Consider the following 20,755-nt stretch of genomic DNA (forward strand, 5'->3'; position numbering starts at 1 on the left):
TCCACACTACCCTGGATGACCACTGTCAGCAAGTATGGCAATGACCTGGGGAGAAGTTCCAGTCTTACAGTGTTTTGTTTTGGAGAGGCACAACAGTGTTACTGTGGTGTCACAGTTTTGGGATACCATCAGATACGACTTCATGTCACAGCTGGTAGTGATTGACAAAAGTCTGACAGCACAACGGTACGTCGTGAACATCCTGCACCTTCATGTGTCACCTCTCATGCGACAGAAATTAGGTATCATGTTTCAACAAGACAATGCTTGTGCACACAGCATGTGCTTCTACGAACTGTTAGCATTATGTCAAGGTACCCTCATGGCCAACAAGATCCCCAGATCTGCCCATCCCCCCCCCCCCCCACCCCCAAAAAAAGAGTAGGAACAGCACGGACATCAACTTTCAGTGTATGTATCCAGGCCAGAGTGGACTTACATTGCAAAGTTATTTGTAGATTTGATTTGATTCTGTGACCACTGTAATCACTCCACATATCCTAACAGACCATGATTTTGTTTCCTCCTCCCATTCTGGGTGCTTTCTTTCTTTGTTAGGCACTCTATAAGGGGACAATTCAATTATAATTAAACATCATACTGAACGGACAATGTAAGTTTACCTTCTTCTCTTGACCCAACACAGCACTACAAAATGTAAAGTAGTTTTTATTGTGCATATATGTCACAACTACTACAGAATTTGTGAAGCGATGTTTCTATCAATCAAGATGTATGTATTATTTCTGGTCCTTCAGTACACATTCAGGTCTCAAAATGGAAGGCAGAAGTTTAAGTCATAGTGTTTTTAGTGTTCACAAGAGCCATAATGCACTTTCCTAACAGACTGTGACACACACACACACACACACACACACACACACACACACACACACACATGTTTATAGTTATCAGGTTCTATTTGCACTTGTAGTTTAGCTGTTACAAATTTTCTTTTGAATCTGGCACAACTTGTAATAACAGGTTCTGAGGTGGAGCCACTCCAAAATATATATTGAAATAAATTTCTCAATAACATACTACAAAACTGAAATTATCAGAAAGCATTTCACATTTCCCACACATATTTCAATAATGCCGGCAACATTTTTGGAATTGTTAACACATGACATCAAGCAATATTTTTTGAATAGGTGGTAGCTAGTCCTAGAAGTGCTGCGTAGCTCTGCACAGCAGAGGTTTGGGGGTGTGGCTTCCTTGGAGCCCAGCTCTTATGGGTGTTCTGAAGACTTCGGTATTTCAGCCTAAGCATGTCCTATCGACCTACACACAATCTTCACATTTCATTGCTCACATCATAAGGGAATGAACAGAGTTGCTGAAACTTTGCTATTGAATACCTGTCTGTGTATATCTCTATTATGCTCTGATGCATCATTAATCACCATTTAGTATTATTGTTTTGATGGTTTTTTAGAGAGTTTTTTTGTTTCTGCCATTGGCTATTCTATACTCTATTGTAATTAGTTATCAAATGTCTCACCAGAGTGCACTAGTGTACAGTAACATACGTATCACCACTTACAGAGTGTTTCAAAATGACTAGAGAGAAAGTGTGAAAAACATACCCCAGCGTGAAATATGTCCCGTTACTTTAATTTCCTTGCCTTATTAGCAAGTATCTTTTTTGGAGTGTATTATGCATGAGTTAAGTGAGTTTTACTTTCTTGCTAAAACCAGCAGCATACCATGAGTTCAAAAACAATGCAATATGAATTCAGGGTGCAGTTTATCAGGTTAAAATTTGGAGCATGTGATCAGGAAGAAAGTGAAGGAACTTGGTGCCCCCAGACCCATGTAGATATGAATCGACAACAAAAACAGTGTAAATCCAGACACAGGTGTACATGCAATTTTAACAAGCAATGTACAATGCAGCTGAACGGTTGTGTGCGCTACACCAATTAAAATGCATATTTCTGTAATACACAAGTATAAATATGACAAATACGGTGTGTAAATTACCATGGCGGTTGCTCATGTCAGTCAGTCACAGCACAAGATCGGTGCTGTCATGGAAACATCACTGTTTCGTCACACAAACTCAAATTACCATAATTTGAGTGCACAGAAGATTGAAAGAAAATGCTAAAAAAATTTAAGCGCACAGTGAAGCTAACATACACCGCATTTAAGATCTCTCCAAAATGCCTTTTAGAGTATGATATATTGCAGTAAACTGTTGGAAAATGTGACACTGGGAGGTAAGTAAGCTGCCTATACACTTTTCCTTGGAGTTAGCTCTTCATGTTATTTAGTAGTTGATTATGAAACAGAAAGAAGATACAGTATGTAAACATTTGGTTAGAATGTGGTACTGTCCCCCACCCCCGGTCCTGAAATTTTGGTTGCGATGAGAAGACTTATCTGTAGTGTATCCTGAAGTCTAGGTTACTTCCTACTGATAAATGAACACAGCCTTCACCAGCAAGGAAACCACAAGCCGCGCCTACTAATTGTAGCCAGTGGTACATGCACTGTCTGGGGAAGTAACTCTAAAGCATCCATTTTTGTTTGTTTATTGGTGAATGCTATGTTTTCGGTGATGAAGTAATTATTGAATTTTGTGGCCAATGATTTCCGTTTGTCATTTTTACCACAATTGCTATCTGAGGCCTCAAAATAATTCACAATGCCATTATTGGTTGCTTCTCATTTAATAATGACACAAACTCTTTTTGGTTTATTCTTGAAGTATATATGTTCCTCTTTTTTTTCTTTTCTGATACCAGACAACTAGATTTTGCAATACTAGTGGTAGCAGAGTTTCATCTCTTGGTGCTCATATCTGGATTAGGCAAGGCTCCCTCTTCCGAGAACAACACCCTTTAATTATTCACTCCTTGTACCTGCTTTTATTTAATCCAACCTTTGTTGGTTTCAAGGCAAAACAAGACAAAAGACAAAGCGCTTCAGCAATATTTTGAAGAGGGCATTAAATTTCCCCATTTCCACCATCTGCTCTACAAGTATCTTCTAATTGTTCTTCCCATTTTTTTCTAAGCACCAAGAACAATTAATTGTTGTTCAGATCCTGTGATACATTTTCACGTGTTCTGAACACAGCTGGTTAGCATATTTTATTGTTAACATTTGACTACCACAATCAGATAAACCATTAACTATAATTTTTACAGCTATCACAGTCAGATAAACAGCTAGTTATCAGTTTTACAACTAAGTCACTGTAGCTAGTTGAGTCAAAAGTGAACTGTCAATGAGTGTTGGACTATTTCCTTCAATCAACATGGGGACTTTTACTGTGGGAAATAGTCCAAAATTGGACATCGACAACTTTAAATGTCCTCAGTGGGTGTTAAATAACAGAAAATAAACATTAAAGTGGCCACAAACAATGATTCTTTAGTTAAGCCTGCATAACATTATTAAAAGTGTTTCTTATTGTTTCGTAAAGTTCAAAATAGTTCCTGATGGTGGCCTTTAAAGCTTAAGTACTACTAGCTTATGTGTTTGCTGATATTTGGAACACGATTCAAGGAGCTCATCAACACAATTTTCCTCGGCCTGAAGAGCCTGACATTTAAACTCATTTTTTGCATAGATAGGCAATGCCCCTTTAGCAAAATATGCTTTGATATCAAAGTTCTTTCTTTATGATCATCATTCTTTGAGCATCATCTTGTACAGAATCTTTGTAGGTGATATGTTGAGGAACTACATTGCTGAAGTGACCCTTTTGCCGAGAATTCTGTGCATAAGTTGACTTCAAAGAGTAGGCATTGTCCTTGGCAGTGGTTTTGTTGCAACAATTGGCAACAACATTTTAGTATTATGCGGGCAGTTTATCGTGGCAGCTTGCCATGACCATAAACAAATGAGAACTGTGACTGACCGAGGTGAGAGGAGCAGTGCAGGGGAATAAGCCCCATCTCTCTCTCAAAGGGCTGCCATCCTGTGTCCACATTCTGTGCTTCCATGAAAACAGCACTGACATAACTGTCATAGAGATCGCCGATTCTCTTTCTTGTGGTGACAGTCACATTAGAATCCCTTTATGCACCAGGATTAGTCTCTTCACTCATTTCAAAATAAGGAAAAAAAAGAACACGCAATCTACAATGCAAAGCAAATTGCAGTACACAAAGCATTTGGTAATGGCTACAGCGCAAATGGTTGTTGGGATTGGCAGTGGTAGTTCAGGCCCGATCTCTGCTGGCATATTACGTAACCATTGTTCAAAACAATCTCCACCTAAAACTGCCATGATGTAGTGTCCACATAATACAGAGAATGAAGTGTGGTTGTCTGAAGTTAACTCCTTCAGTTTCAGGAAATTTGTCTGAGTGTCTTTAAAGACTTCTTTCCTTTATGGGTGCACAAGATATGAATCCTTTTTCCAGTTGTTTTCAACAGTCTTCTTAAGAATTAAAATGACCTGTAGCATCTAATTCTTATTTTTAGGTTTATCAGAAAAACTTCTCCAGTAATCATTCATTGTAGCTAAGAAGTACCTACTTACTCCAGCTGATAATGTATTCATTTGGTTCTCACAGATTCAGCTGAACTAATTCAAAAATGTTCTTAGCTCAAGAGATAGAAGACTGGAAGAAGTTTGGTATGCTTGCTGTCTAAGCGTTTTACACTGAGGTGTTGACAGCTGCTTTATATACAAGGGAAGATTGGAAAGTAACACACAATAAGTTTATTACCGTAAAGATGAATGGGTAACAATACAAAAAACATCACAAATGAACTTATATTCTTTACCTACTTCTTAACACATTTTTCCCATTGTGGTACCAATTTCAATATGCCCTGTTCATAGAAGTTAATGTGATTGGAGTATAGCCATCTACGGACTGATGATTTCACTGCTGCATCTATTGGAAAGCGTTGGCTGGACAGGAATTTCTCCATGGGACCAAACAGATGAAAGATCAATGGTGCAAGGCCCAGGTTGTATGGTGGATGCTGGTGCACCTCCCACCCAAATTTGGCAGCTTTCTCACAAATAGGAGCAGCAACATGTCAGTAAGCATTTTCATGAAGAAGTTTGTCACTGTGAGCATTAATGTTGTGATGTCTGTCATGAAGTGCATGACACAATTAACCAAACTTTTAATGTAGGCTACTGCATTCACAATGGTCCAATGTTCAATAAAGTCCACCAAAAACATACCACACATATCCCAGAACACTGTCATAAGCACTTTCCTAGCAGACTGAGTCATTTTGAATTTATTTCGTACTGGGAAACCAGCATATTTCCACTCCATAGAGGCCTGCTTTGTGTTTTGGGTGTGCAGTGGTATGCCTGCAACTCATTGCCAGTGATGATTTCTTTCACAAAGTGAAGTCCTTTTGTGGCATAACACATTAAGTGCTTCAAGCTTGTCATCATTTGCTAGCCCTTGTGGTCTTCTGTCAGATTCTTAGGCATCCAGCAAGCACAAACTTTACAAAATTTTAGTGAGTCATGAACAATATGATACACCGCACCATAGAATATGCTGAACTGCTATGATCAGGTCTGCAGTTGCACATGCCAATTGTTCAAAATTGCTGCCTCAATGACTCTGACATTCTGCGGGGTTGTAGCTGTTACCAGCCACCTGGATTGTGGCGAATCACTAAGGTTCACGCAGCCCTCTTAGAAGAATGCACACCAGCTGGAGACATTGCTATGGTCCATACAGTTGTCCCCATACGAGTCAGGAAGATCTTTGTGAGTTTCACTTGGGTTGTACCCTTTGGTCCACAAATATCAAACTACATTTCGCTGCTCTTCACAAGCTGATGACAGTAACATGCACACCATTTTTGTTCTGTAGTTCTTGTGCTACAGCTGCACATAAAAAGTGCAAACTTTGAATTATATCATCATGAAATTTCTACATTATAGCAGCAATACCACGGGAGAAAAAAATTATTGTGTGTTACTTTCTGATCGTCTCTCATATAACATCTTCTGACAAATATATACACTGAGCTTCCATTGCATCAGATTGCAAATATCTCAGCCTCTTTTTGCCATCTGAAAATAATGCTGACTTTTGCTTCAATTAGTCAGTTCAACAGTCGACTCAGTTTACGCATTCTATTGTTAACAGTACTGTGGCAACAAGATTATGCACTACATCATGAGTGTCACAATCTTATTATTTAAATACAATGAAATACACATTATTTTTTTATTCTACTTAATGGAAGCAAATTTGTACTCGCTTTTGGTATATAAAATACACCAGTAATTTAAATTCATCTCTTTGCAACACCCACAAGGACATCAAAGTGTGTGAAACTGATTCCTTCTACATGTATATTCTCCTTGTTGCTACAATAACTTATTACCTAAGTATTCCCTTGGATGAATTTAAATCACATAGGAGCTTTTAAATACATGTAGATACACCAGAATATCTACGCAACTGCCTGTTACAATGGTAACATCTGATGCTGGTGTTGTAAAGTATGCTGTATCTGTTGCTGCTTTTGCCAGTAACTTATGGACATTCTTAGTTTTACTCAGACAGTTCTTTGCTATACAGCCATATTTATTACAAGTCTGATACCTTGACTCTCTGAGACCATAGCATGCCTCGTTCAAGTGACCATTCTTTTATATCAGAAGAGTCACACATGTCTCCCTCTACTCCTTACAGTAACTGTGTCTTAGTCAAATCTCCCATGGCAAGAAAAGTAGACTTTTTCAAAAGCAGACTTTTTCAAATTGAATGGAATCATCTCATTCAAATTTTACATCAAACTTAATCCATTCAACCTGTTGGAAGTAAAAAATGTCCTTTGATATGTATACAACCATGCATGAATAATGTTCTAGTTATGTCATAATGAGGCTTCACTACAAGACTCTTCTTCTTAAGAGTGTGACATCTCTCAGTTAATTCTACAGTCCTTGCGCATTTGTCAAATTCGTACATACACAAATGTGATGGATCTTGTGCTTAAAGCTTTGTTTATCTATGATTTCTCACATGCTGCATCTACATAATTGTTCATGTACTAGGCATGTCTTTATTAAGATGTGGTATGTGCTGTAATCCTACCTTCCCACAATTTTTTGAATCAATGGCAAGTATATGGCACTGATATAAGCAACAATGTCCATCAATTATTGCAGGGCAGTGAATGCTGGTCTCATAAACTGTGGTTCAAAGTATTTTCACTTTGATGACTACAACTTATTAACCTTTTGTAATGCAGAAAAACATACGCTTAACATCTAAAACATAGACTATAACACAGACAAAACATATATTCCAATACACTTACAGGTAGTAATTAATTTTATGACCTGTTAGCCACATATGACTTTCATATGAAGCACACTTTATGAAAGCAACTTCAGGCCAAAACAGAGTCAAGGCTGAAAAGTACAGCAGTTGGTTGAACAAATTAAAATCACATTTGCAGTGTGGACTGTTGGTAAGAATATGCACTACTTGCAAGACATGTTACAATAGATTACCTGTACATGCTTCCTGAGACATCAACAACAAACTTGAGTCTTTTGGGTTTCAACTGAGGTGTTCCTAATTCTGGTTCCTTCTCTGCTCGTCTCCTGAATATTGTCTTTTCACCAGTAAGACCTAAGAATAAAACTTTTAATGTACATTTATGTTCCAAAGAGGCAATTGCAAGCAGTTCAGCTTCAAAAAAAGCTTCAAATCAGAATGAGTCCTTCTAAAACTATGCAAACTCTTGCACAAACAACTATGTCAATCAGTGTGATAAATCACACTGGTTCACTTTTATGATCCAAAACTGCAAAAAAAAAGGATAGATATTGTAGTACGACTCATAAAATGATACAAATTAATAGTGGTGCAATTGCTTGAGGAGTTTTAGCCTGTCCATTTTGATGCAGAGAAAATCTAAAACTGATTTAAAGTAAATTCCAATTACTTAATTTACTCAATACTGCCACAAAATATGAAGAAAAGCATTTACAATCTTCTCTTATGGAGTACTTGGGTGACAATTTGATTAATAGGAAAGTATATACAGGGTGATTCAAAAAGAATACCACAACTTTAAAAATGTGTATTTAATGAAAGAAACATAATATAACCTTCTGTTATACATCATTACAAAGAGTATTTAAAAAGGTTTTTTTTTCACTCAAAAACAAGTTCAGAGATGTTCAATATGGCCCCCTCCAGACACTCGAGCAATATCAACCCGATACTCCAACTCGTTCCACACTCTCTGTAGCATATCAGGCGTAACAGTTTGGATAGCTGCTGTTATTTCTCATTTCAAATCATCAATGGTGGCTGGGAGAGGTGGCCGAAACACCATATCCTTAACATACCCCCTAAGAAAAAATCGCAGGGGGTAAGATCAGGGCTTCTTGGAGGCCAGTGATGAAGTGCTCTGTCATGGGCTCCCTGGCGTGCTTGAACCAATTTCAGACGATAAGGTTTCATAACTAACCTTTTTCGTAGGACTCTCCATACAGTTGATTGTGGAATTTGCAGCTCTCTGCTAGCTCTGCGAGTCGATTTTCCTGGGCTGCGAACAAATGCTTGCTGGATGCGTGCTACATTTTCATCACTCGTTCTCGGCCGTCCAGAACTTTTCCCTTTGCACAAACACCCATTCTCTGTAAACTGTTTATACCAACGTTTAATACACCACCTATCAGGAGGTTTAACACCATACTTCGTTCGAAATGCACGCTGAACAACTGTCGTCGATTCACTTCTGCCGTACTCAATAACACAAAAAGTTTTCTGTTGAGCTGTCGCCATGTTAGCATCAACTGACGCTGACGCCTAGTCAACAGCGCCTCAAGCGAACAAATGTACAACTAAATGAAACTTTATAGCTCCCTTAATTCGCCAACAGATAGTGCTTAGCTCTGCCTTTTGTCGTTGCAGAGTTTTAAATTCCTAAATTTATGGTATTCTTTTTTAATCACCTTGTATAATGGAGAGGCTTTAAGGATTGGTATTAGTTGGCAATACATTAACAAAAACATCCATATAAACAGTTTACAGAATCTTTCATAAGACCCATCTCTGTAGAGATGAGGGCGTGAAAACAATTAATCAATTATATTGCCTCAAAAATGTTTCTATTGTTATTTTTAGACTGTCACTGAAGTACATATAACATTAACCGAATTTTACGTGAGTCTCAACACAATATGGCAACAATACTAAATGGAAACACTTTCCTGATTATCTGGAAATTTTTGCAGAACATCAGGAAAGATTTGTATATTTTGATTTACTGTGGACGCAAAAATTTTGATTACAACAGGACTTTTGTCCGTTTTCAAATATGACAACATTTTCCATGTGTAATTTCCATCTCTCCATTTTTTCTTTTGGACCTGCCAGTATTTTTCTGTCAACGTTTCTGGCTGTAATGCCTTCATTTGGTGATTCTCAGGCATAGTGTTTCATTTCAATCACCACCACTGATGCTACCACCACCATGATGCCAGAAATCAACCAAGTCCTATAATAATACACCCAGATGACTGGTCACAGCAAAACTACGTGGAGGGAAAGTTTTACCAGCTAGTGGCAGAGCATGACACTGAGCACAAAAATGTAGGTTTCAATGAGTCAATCCGAATCCTCTGGAATCCCCCCCCCCCATATCTAGCCAACACCACTTTTGTTGAATTGCATATATCCCCCTTTTTTTTAATTTCACATACCAGCCTCATTCTCTCATTAGTTACTAGTCCAGCTTCATTTCTATTTGCCCTTGTCCCTCTGCACCTTGTACCCCCTCTGTCCCCACAGTTACTCAGCCCCTTTTCCTTCTCTGAAAACAGCCTGTTCCTTCAGTCAGGCTGTAGTGCCTTAATAATGTAGATATGTTTGTATGCCTGTGGCTGAAGAAAATTTAATTTTTTGTAAGCTGGGCTGCCATATTATAGTTCTCATTTATGCGCCTATCTGCAAGTCAGTTCTAGCGCTACACAGTTAATGGTTGTCATTACTTATTCCAAATTTATCAAAGAGCAAATATTAGATAAGACAATTTTCTATTGATAAACAAAATTAATATGTGAAGAAAATAGAATTCCCTCTCAAAATAAAAACCTAATCTTGTAAAGAAAACTTTTTTCAAATGATTCAATTAAAGGCAAGAAGCAGCATATCTCTACGTAACATAACTGGATCAGTATGTTTGAAAGTAAATATTTACATCAATACATAATGTAAGAATATTGTTAGAATACTGTCCACTGCAGCATACGAAGCATTATAAAACCACATAAAACATTCAGCATTATTTCTTTAACAATGTTGTTGCAGCAATTTAGTGCTTCTTTTCCTCTCTTTTTCTCTCCACTGCAGTTGTACAGTCAAATTTGAGCCAGTATAACCAAGATCTTAGCCACACAGGAGTGGATTACTTACAAAACCATGAAAGAAAAATAGTGACATGAAAGTATGTTTTTAAAAAGTACAGTTTTCCATATCCGCAATTAATAGTCACTAGTTCACATGATAATTCAGAAAAACGTTGTGCTGTCAGTGTATTTACAGGTCAATATGCTAATCCCACCTTCTATGAGTTTGCTATCATCAAGTTCTCCAGCTGTTTGGTGGCGCAGCCATTGTCTTTCCTTGGATTTCGCTTGCAGACTACTCAGGATGACTCTAAGCCTCCGAACCTGTTAAAATGAAACTGGTATTGGAAAATTTTCTGACTCATTTAATTTTAAAGTTATACTGTTCAAAAGAAATACATGTTTTTAGAAGATGCCTGTTTCATGGAACGAAATCTGACAATCAAATATACCTTCACTGTTTATAAATTAAGTAAAGACCAAAAAATAGCTGATTATCCATCTCTAATGATTTGATCATTGAAGGCACATTAACCTTTTTCTTCTTCTTCTTTGTCTTCTCCTTCATCATTAACTTTCTGTGCAGATATCACAATATCCTCTTTATACTGAAAACAAAGTTAGAAAATGTGCTCATCCAAGTCAGTTATATCAGAACTGAAGAGCTGCAATATCATGTTTGCTCTGCACAGCAGTCAGAGTAAAATTGGTAAGGGATTATAATAAGTTTGCTGTTTTATTTTCACAATTTACAAACATAGTGTGGGTGTAGAAAGAGATTTTTACTGTGCAGCGGAGTGTGCGCTGATATGAAACTTCCTGGCAGATTAAAACTGTGTGCTGAACCCAGAGTCGAACTCGGGACCTTTGCCTTTCGTGGGCAAGTGCTCTACCTTCTGAGCTACCCAAGCACGACTCAAGATCCATCCCCATTCTGGAAACATCCCCCAGGCTGTGGTTAAGCCCCTTAGGGATATGGCAGCAAGAGAGGGGAAGAAAACCAATGTGCACTCCGTGTGCATACCGGGGGGAGTCATTCCAGGTGTGGAAAGGGTCCTTCTGGATGCCATGGATGCCATGAAGGGTACAGGGTGCACTCATCTGCAGATGGTTGCTCATGTCGGCACCAATGATGTGTGTTGCTATGGATCGGAGGAAATCCTCTTTGGCTTCCGGCGGCTATCTGATTTGGTGAAGACTGCCAGTTTCGCTAGCTGGATGAAAGCAGAGCTCACCATCTGCAGCATCGTTGACAGGACTGACTGCGAACCTTTGGTACAGAGCTGAGTGGAGGGTCTGAATCAGAGGCTGAGACGGTTCTGCAACCGTGTGGGCTGCAGATTCCTCGACTTGCGCCATAGGGTGGTGGGGTTTCGGGTTCCGCTGGATAGGTCAGGAGTCCACTATACACAGCAGGCGGCTACACGGGTAGCAGGGGTTGTGTGGTGTGGACTGAGCAGTTTTTTAGATTAGATGGCCTCGAGCAAGTACAGTAAGGGCAACAGCCTCAAAGGGTGCACGGACCAAGCAGCAATCGGTATTGTAATTGTAAACTGTCAAAGCTGCGTTGGTAAAGTACCGGAACTTCAAGTGCCGATAGAAAGCACCAAAGCTGAAATCATTATAGGTATGGAAAGACATTCTACCGAAATTTTTACAAAGGCACACACGGTGTTTAGAAACGATAGATTGCATGCAACTGGTGGTGGCGTGTTTGTCTCTGTTAGTAGTAGTTTATCCTGTAGTGAAGTAGAAGTGGATAGTTCCTGCGAATTATTATGGGTGGAGGTTACACTCAACAACCGAGTTAGGTTAATAATTGGCTCCTTTTACCGACATTCCGACTCAGCAGCATTAGTGGCAGAACAACTGAGAGAAAATCTGGAATACATCTCAAATAAATTTTCTCAGCATGTTATAGTCGTAGGTGGAGATTTCAATTTACCAGGTACAGACTGGGACACTCAGATGTTTAGGACGGGTGGTAGGGACAGAGAATCGAGAGACATTATACTGAGTGCACTATCCGAAAATTACCTTGAGCAATTAAACAGAGAACCGACTCATGGAGATAACATCTTGGACCTACTGATAACAAACAGACCTGAACTTTTCAACTCCGTAAGTGCAGAAGAGGGAATCAGTGATCATAAGGCCGTTGCAGCATCCCTGAATGTGGAAGTAAATAGAAATATAAAAAAAGGGAGGAAGGTTTATCTGTATAGCAAGAGTAATAGAAGGCAGATTTCAGACTACCTAACAGATCAAAACGAAAATTTGTGTTCCGACACTGACAATGTTGAGTGTTTATGGAAAAAGTTAAAGGCAATCGTAAAATGTGTTTTAGACAGGTACGTACCGAGTAAAACTGTGAGGGACGGGAAAAACCCACCGTGGTTCAACAACAAAATTAGGAAACTACTGCGAAAGCAAAGAGAGCTTCACTCCAAATTTAAATGCAGCCAAAACCTCTCAGACAAACAGAAGTTAAGCGATGTCAAAGTTAAAGTAAGGAGGGCTATGCGTGAAGCGTTCAGTGAATTCAAAAGTAAAATTCTATGTACTGGCTTGACAGAAAATCCTAGGAAGTTCTGGTCTTACATTAAATCAGTAAGTGGCTCGAAACAGCATATCCAGACACTCTGGGACGATGATGGCATTGAAACAGAGGATGACACGCGTAAAGCTGAAATACTAAACACCTTTTTCCAAAGCTGTTTCACAGAGGAAGACTGCACTGCAGTTCCTTCTCTAAATCCTCGCACAAATGAAAAAATGGCTGACATCAAAGTAAGTGTCCAAGGAATAGAAAAGCAACTGAAATCACTCAACAGAGGAAAGTCCGCTGGACTTGACGGGATACCAATTTGATTCTACACAGAGTACGCGAAAGAACTTGCCCCCCTTCTAACAGCTGTGTACCGCAAGTCTCTAGAGGAACGGAAGGTTCCAAATGATTGGAAAAGAGCACAGGTAGCCCCAGTCTTCAAGAAGGGTCGTCGAGCAGATGCGCAAAACTATAGACCTATATCCCTGACATCGATCTGTTGTAGAATTTTAGAACATGTTTTTTGCTCGCGTATCATGTCCTTTCTGGAAACCCAGAATATGCTCTGTATAGGTAGATGCCATTTTCCTTGACTTCCAGAAGGCGTTCAATACAGTTCCGCACTGTCACCTGATAAACAAAGTAAGAGCCTACGGAATATCAGGCCAGCTGTGTGGCTGGATTGAAGAGTTTTTAGCAAACAAAACACAGCATGTTGTTCTCAACGGAGAGATGTCTACAGACATTAAAGTAACCTCTGGCGTGCCACAGGGAGTGTTATGGGACCATTGCTCTCCACAATATATATAAATGACCTAGTAGATAGTGTCGGAAGTTCCATGCTGCTTTTCGTGGATGATGCTGTTTTATACAGAGAAGTTGCAGCATTAGAAAATTCCAGCGAAATGCAGGAAGATCTGCAGCAGATAGGTACTTGGTGCAGGGAGTGGCAACTGACCCTTAACATAGACAAATGTAATGTATTGCGAATACATAGAAAGAAGGATCCTTTATTGTATGATTATTTGATAGTGGAACAAACACTGGTAGCAGATACTTCTGTAAAATATCTGAGTGTATGCGTGCGGAACGATTTGAAGTGGAATGATCATATAAAATTAGTTGTTTGTAAGGCGGGTGCCAGGTTGAGATTCATTGGGAGAGTCCTTAGAAAATGTAGTTCATCGACAAAGGAGGTGACTTACAAAACACTCATTCGACCTATACTTTAGTATTGCTCAAGAGTGTGGGATCCATACCAGGTCGGGTTGACAGAGGAGATAGAGAAGATCCAAAGAAGAGCGGCACGTTTCGTCACAGGGTTATTTGGTAAGCATGATAGCATTACGGAGATGTTTAGCAAATTCAAGTGGCAGGCTCTGCAAGAGAGGCGCTCTGCATCGCGGTGTAGCTTGCTGTCCAGGTTTCGAGAGGGTGCGTTTCTGGATAAGGTATCGAATATATTGCTTCCCCATACTTATACCTCCCGAGGAGATCACAAATGTAAAATTAGAGAGATTCAAGCGCGCACGGAGGCTTTCCAGCAGTAGTTCTTCCCGCGAACCATACGCGACTGGAACAGGAAAGGGAGGTAATGACAGTGGCACGTAAAGTGCCCTCCGCCACACACCGTTGGGTGGCTTGCGGAGTATAAATGTAGATGTAAGCCATGTCTCCGCAATATCCTTTCTTCCATGAGTGCTAGTTCTGCAAGGTTCACAGGAGAGCTTCTGTGAAGTTTGGAAGGTAAGAGATGAGATGCTGGCAGAAGTAAAGCTGTGACGATGAGGCATTACCCTTTGCGTGTGTTACCCTTTAAAATACATCACACAAAAATGCACCAGTAAATTTTTAAGTAACGACACAAATGTCTGGTCTTCTGGGCTCGAAATTTTTCTGAGTGCCTGGTCCTTAAAGTGTTAAGTTTTGAATGAGAGACAAACATTCCGTGATTTAAGAAATTCATAGCACATTCTCACATGTAACATAATTCATCTTGCGTGAAAGGAAATTTGCTTTGAAAGTAATGCTTCTCAAACTGCCATTTGCAATATTTTCCTGCGACCAGTTAGAAATGTAAAAAGTTGTGACGTCACACTCATTGAAAGCAGTTTATTGTCACAATGTATTGCATAGTTTTTGTCCTAAAGTCTTTGGCATTTTGCTGTCAGCAAACGCTTGTGTGCGCACTGTGTTTCGTTGTTGCAAGGGGTGCATTTTCTTTGTAACTTAAGTTTTATTTGGTGTTATTATCTTGTTTATGTTTCACTGCTGCAGTATTATTCTGCAGTAATGGGCTAAAGTAAAATTCTTTGTTAGAGTATCAGTTGTTACTAGCCAATATTACAACAACAAAAAATCACTAAAACAATGTAAAATTCCCAGAATACATTAAAATTCCCAGGTTTTTCAAGGTTTTCTCTTGAACAAAAAAATTCTCAGATTTTTTTCCAGATTTCCCATTTGTCCTGGGGCAAATGCACCCTGAATGAGCCACTGAAAGTAGTACACAAGTTTTGCTCTTTGGACAGCAAAATAACTGATGATAGTCAAAGTAGAGAGGATTATAAAATGCAGACTGGTCACAGCAAGAAAATGTGAACAATAAATAGTACAGACAAAAAGAGAATAATGATTCAGCAGATCAGATACCTTATGAAGCCATACTGAACTGAATTGGGGCGAAAAGAAATTATAGCACAACTTGACTAAAAGAGGTGGTCAATTGATTGGACACATCCTGAGGCATGAAGGAGTCATCAGTTTGGTAACTGATGGAAGCATATGTATGTGGAAAGTTGGGTTGAAAATTGTAGAGGGAGAGTAAGACTTGACTACAGTAAGAAGATTCAAGTGGGCTTAGGTTGCAATAATTATGGAGAGACGAAGATGTTAGCATAGGACAGACTACCACGCAGTTTCGAATGAATGCCAAAATACACGATGTACCAGTGGTTATTTTCAGAGACACATCATAAAAGTTTTTGCTCAGTTCTACATCATTAAGTCTACTCTCAAAAAGCAAAGTCAATTCTGTAACAGTTGCTACATAATGTTTCACATATAGGGGGTCCCAAAAATGTACAGGTGGTATATATTCTTTTACAGCTCATAACTACAGTATTTTTTTTTTCTTTTACAGGTGTGATGGCTTGAAAAATGGCTGAAGGCAGGCTGGGCCTTGAGGAAAAAAATCCCTTTCTGAAGTGCTGCAGAAAGACTGAGACTGTAACTGAAGTGCAAAACTGGTTCAGAATGAAGATGCAACAAGATGAACCAATGCCACTGACAAAAACTTATCTGTGAGATAAATTTGAGGAAGAAGGAACTGTCCAGAAGGCACACGAAAACCATTCCAGAAGACCACAATCAACCACCAGCCCCACAAGGGAAAGAGAAGTCATTGAAAGGTTTCAGCGATCTCCTAGAAAGTCTATGTGGCAAGCAGCCTGTGAAACAAATTCCAAAAATGAGCATCCATCACATTTTGAAGCATGTCCAATGGAAAAGTTTTATTTTGAACAGGATAGATTCCTACTTGCCATATAGCAGAGGCAATGCGTCGCAGGCAGGCACAACAAAAAGACTACTAAACATGTAAGATTTTGGCCACAAGGTCTTTATCTGAAATAGTCTTCTTCTGAAACAGAACACATACACACACACTTAACGCAAATGCAACTCTCTCTCTCTCTCTCTCTCTCTCTCTCTCTCTCTCTCGCACACACACACACACACACACACACACACACACACACACACACACACACACACACACACACACGACCACTGCCTCTTGCAGCCAAGACCGGACTGCAAGCAACTGTGCATGATGGGAGAAGCAGTCGGGGTAGTGGGGGGTAAGGAGGGTGCTAGGGAGAGAGAGAAAAGTATGGGAGGAGGATGGTAAAGTGCTGTTAATGGGAGCATACAGAGATGGGGTGAAGAGGTGGTAGGGAAGCTGGGTGCAGTTAGGTGGCTAGACAGAGGGTGGGATGGGATGGAAAAGAACAAAAGTAAACAGAGAGTGGGAGCACTTGTGAATAGAAGGCTGTGAAATGGGAACAGGGAAGGGATAGATGGGTGAAGAACAATGATTAACAAAGGTCAAGGACACGAAGGTTATGGAACATACATATACGGCAGGGAGAGTTCCCATCTGCGAAATTCCGAAGAGCTGGTTTTGGAAGGAAAGATCCAGACAGCACAGGTAGTGCAGCAATCATTAAGATAAACTTTGGTTTGGGCAATGTGCTCAGCTGCTTCTTGGTCACAGTTTGTCGGTGGCTATTGATACAGACAGGCAGCTTGTTGGTTATCATGCCCATGTAGAATGAAGTGCAGAGGTTGCTGCTTAGCTTGTAGATCACGTGACTGGTTTCACACACAGCCCTGTCTTTGATGGGATAGGTAATGCTTGTGACCGGACTGCAGTGGCGAGGGGATGCATGGGACACGTCTTGCATTTAGGTCTGTTAGATGCATATGATCCATGAGGCAAGGTATTAGGAGTAGAGGTTGTGTGGGGATGGATGAGGATATTGTATGGATTTGGTGGCCAGTGGAATACCTCTGTGAGAGGGAAGAGGAGGATATTGGGTACGACATTCCTCATTGAAGGATACAGCAAGAGGTAGTCGAAACTGTGGTGGAGAATGTGATTCAGTTGCTCTAGTTCAGCAGTACTGAGGCACAAGGGGAATGTTCCCCTCTGGCTGGATGGTGGGAGTTCGAGAGGTGGTGGGTGACTCAAGAGATAAGGCACATGAGATCTGTTTCTGGGCAATGTTGGGAGGGTAATTAGGGTCTGAGAAGTCCTTAGTGAGACCCTTGGTATATTTTGAGATGGACCGCTTGTCACTACAGATGTGGCAGCCACTGCTGGCTAGGCTGTGTGGAAGGGACTTCTTGTTATGGAGTGGGTGACAGTTGTCAAAGTGGAGATATTGCTGGTGGCTGGTAGGTTTGAAATGAAAGGAGGTACTGATGTATCCATCTTTAGGAGCAGGTCAACATTGAGGAAGGTGGCTTGTGAGGTTGAGTAGTATCAGGTGAAGCGACTGGCAGGGAAGGTGTTGAGGTTCTGGAGGCATGTGGGTAGGGTCTCCTTTCCCTCAATCCAGATCAGAAAATGTCATAAATGAATATTAACCAGGTGATAGGTATGTGATTCTTGGTGTATATCCACAGGACATGTGGCCTGTAACTGAAAAAGTGTCATGCTGATCTCTCAACTGGCAAAAGACTTTGGAATAGTCCTCCATTTGCATGGAAAAGCTTTATTCCTGGATTGCTCCATGCTCTGAATGAGGATGATTTTGACTGAATAATTGAATTTTGCAAGTGGTATCAAGCAAGATGTGCACAGGAGAAACAATTCCCTTACATGTCTGCTTGGAGTGGTGAGGCTACTTTTAAGTCAAATGGTTCAATTAATCATCACAATTGTAACTATTGGGCAACTGAGAATCCTCACATGGCAGGGGAACATCATGTGAACCTACCAGGAGTTACAAGTTTGGTGTGGTTTATCAGCATTTGGTTTGATTGGACCTTTCTTTCCTGAGCATACAGTGACTGGTTGTAAATTACCTGTACTTACTACAGGAATATGCCAGTGTCATGTATCACACAGATGTTTTGGGATGGAAAATAGTATTTCTAGCAGTATGGAGCAGCCCCCCCCCCCACCCTCCTCATGGCTAGCAGCGTGACATAAGGGGTTACCTTGACCAACACCTATCGGACAGATGGATAAGACACAGAAGCAGTATATACGACAAAGAGGCAGTAGAGTTCCCTCTATGGTCATCAAATCTGACTCATATGTACTTTTTTCTATGGGGCATACAAAGCACAATGTTTATAGCACAAGGCCAGCTGTAATCAATGAGCTAACAGTAGCCACTGAAAACAAATGTGCCGAAATACCAATTGCAACTACCAGGAATGTGTTGGACTCCATCAGTCAGCGTTATCGGCTGTGACTGGACCACAATGGCCAATAATTTGAACACCTTCAATAAATAGGTGGTTTCTATATTTGTTCATACTATTTTGAATTTTTTTTATCTCAATAAATATTAATGTTACAGCCACAGAAACAGTGTACACATTTTTTTTTTTATTTTTATTTTTTTTTTGACACACTGTAAATAGGAAATACTATTAATAAATACATTTTTCTCCTTTTCAGTACAATTCTGAAACCTTAATAAACTAGTTCTTTGATGTAATTCTTATGTGGAACATACCTGTGGGGCTATTGCCTCTGAGAATTGTCCATACAGTTTTGCATCATAATCACTCATCTGAATCTCTTTTAGCCGCTGTTTGAATGCCTTCTGGGCCATTTCTCTGGCAGCCTTCTTTACTTCTTCTGGTACTGCATCTTTCTCTTCCTGGCTAACCTAGCAGAATAAAATTATAGATCTTTGTCTATTATCATTAGTACTACTATTCAGGTTCAAAAATTAATTACTCTTCAATAAACTGAAATAATCTCTAAACAAAGTAAGCTGTATGAAATTGGAACTGATAATTTGTGGGGACTTAAACACTGACTTCTTGCTAAAAGTAGTAACAGAGAAGCACTTTTAAACCTTGGAATATTGACCATTTAAATTTTGAAATAAATGCTGTTGCCACTGCAAAAGCCACTTTTACAACTGACTAAGATAAATTTCTGGTTAATGTTAGTACATGTAAAATATCATTGAAGTCTTCTTAACACATCTGTATACTAAGCCACAATTTTCAAATTGTGTTTCCATTCAAAAGAGTTCAACTCCTTCCCCACTCCTCCACACAATAACATTGTTTCAAAGATGTTACTAAAGGAGAACCTTCTTGGATGAGGAATGAGTCATGGTATATATTAACAAATGAGAAGCAAATCATAGAAACTTAATCTGAACACTGTATTAAGAAACACAATCTGAACACTGTTTTAACAATAAACTATCAACAGTTTGCTTAATGTTTTTCATGTTTATGCTACCTGAATTAAATCAAATAAATCAGAGAGAAAGTTGCTACACCGAGAAAAAACTGCCACTTCCTCAGTTATGTTACATAGTTGCTGCTTATATCCTACTGATAATTTAATATTCCCTTGATTAAGTTGGTATTTTCAAAGAATATAGTTACCTACATTTGTAAATAACAGTTCTATTTATAACACATCATGCAGCTTTACAATGAATACCACTACTTGAATATAGATATTACGACAAAATGCTCAAATAATGGTTGATTAGGTATGCTTTTAATTTGCTTTTGGACTGGTTGGATTCCAAGTTTCTTGCTTTATATTAGGTGGCAATCTGTTGAATAGATTTGCAAAGCACATAACTACACAACAAGGAGGCAACGTCCAGTCCTGCTGAAGGTGATTTTTATTGAAAAAACATTGACGAGTAAATGTAATGGGTACTTCAATCAAGTGCTTCAGGATGCTTAAAAATGTCTCAGCAAGGTGTGTAGTTATCTACTCACTCAATATTCTTATGGCTGGCTTCCAATGAATTAATACTTTATTTACACTTTAGGTGCACTACCTGAGAAGATAATCCCACAACAGCAGGGAGTTAGAATATATAAAATAACAAAATGCATTTGTCTTTAGGTCAACACAATGAGAATTAAGCTAAGGGGTCAAGCATTCCAGGCTACAGTAGGGTGAGCTATCTCTGGTGGTATATTCCTGTCTTCTTCCCCTTTCCCCTCTTTCCCTCATCCACACCACCCAACAGATCATCTCATACCACTCAAGTTACAGGGCCATGGCAATGTAGTTTTGAGTGTACATTCACTTGGAAGAATAAGAACAGAAGTTTATTAGCTCTGATTTTATGTTCCAGTTCTGGTGTATGAGCCTATCCACT

General features: G+C 39.5%; 1 protein-coding gene across 1 annotated transcript in view; it reads right to left on the bottom strand.

Moving 5' to 3' along the window:
* The window catches only part of LOC126094492 (von Willebrand factor A domain-containing protein 8), a 268,216-nt gene that overhangs the window by 18,121 nt on the left and 229,340 nt on the right, over positions 1-20,755 (bottom strand). Inside the window, exons 28-30 of the mRNA XM_049908901.1 lie at positions 19,124-19,279; positions 10,537-10,645; positions 7,472-7,592 (exon numbers count right to left, since the gene is read on the bottom strand). Of these exons, the coding sequence (XP_049764858.1) occupies positions 7,472-7,592; positions 10,537-10,645; positions 19,124-19,279 (386 nt within the window). The remainder of the gene's footprint in view (positions 1-7,471; positions 7,593-10,536; positions 10,646-19,123; positions 19,280-20,755) is intronic.

The sequence above is a fragment of the Schistocerca cancellata genome, chromosome 8, assembly GCF_023864275.1.
Source record: "Schistocerca cancellata isolate TAMUIC-IGC-003103 chromosome 8, iqSchCanc2.1, whole genome shotgun sequence".
Classification (NCBI taxonomy): Eukaryota; Metazoa; Arthropoda; class Insecta; order Orthoptera; family Acrididae; genus Schistocerca; species Schistocerca cancellata.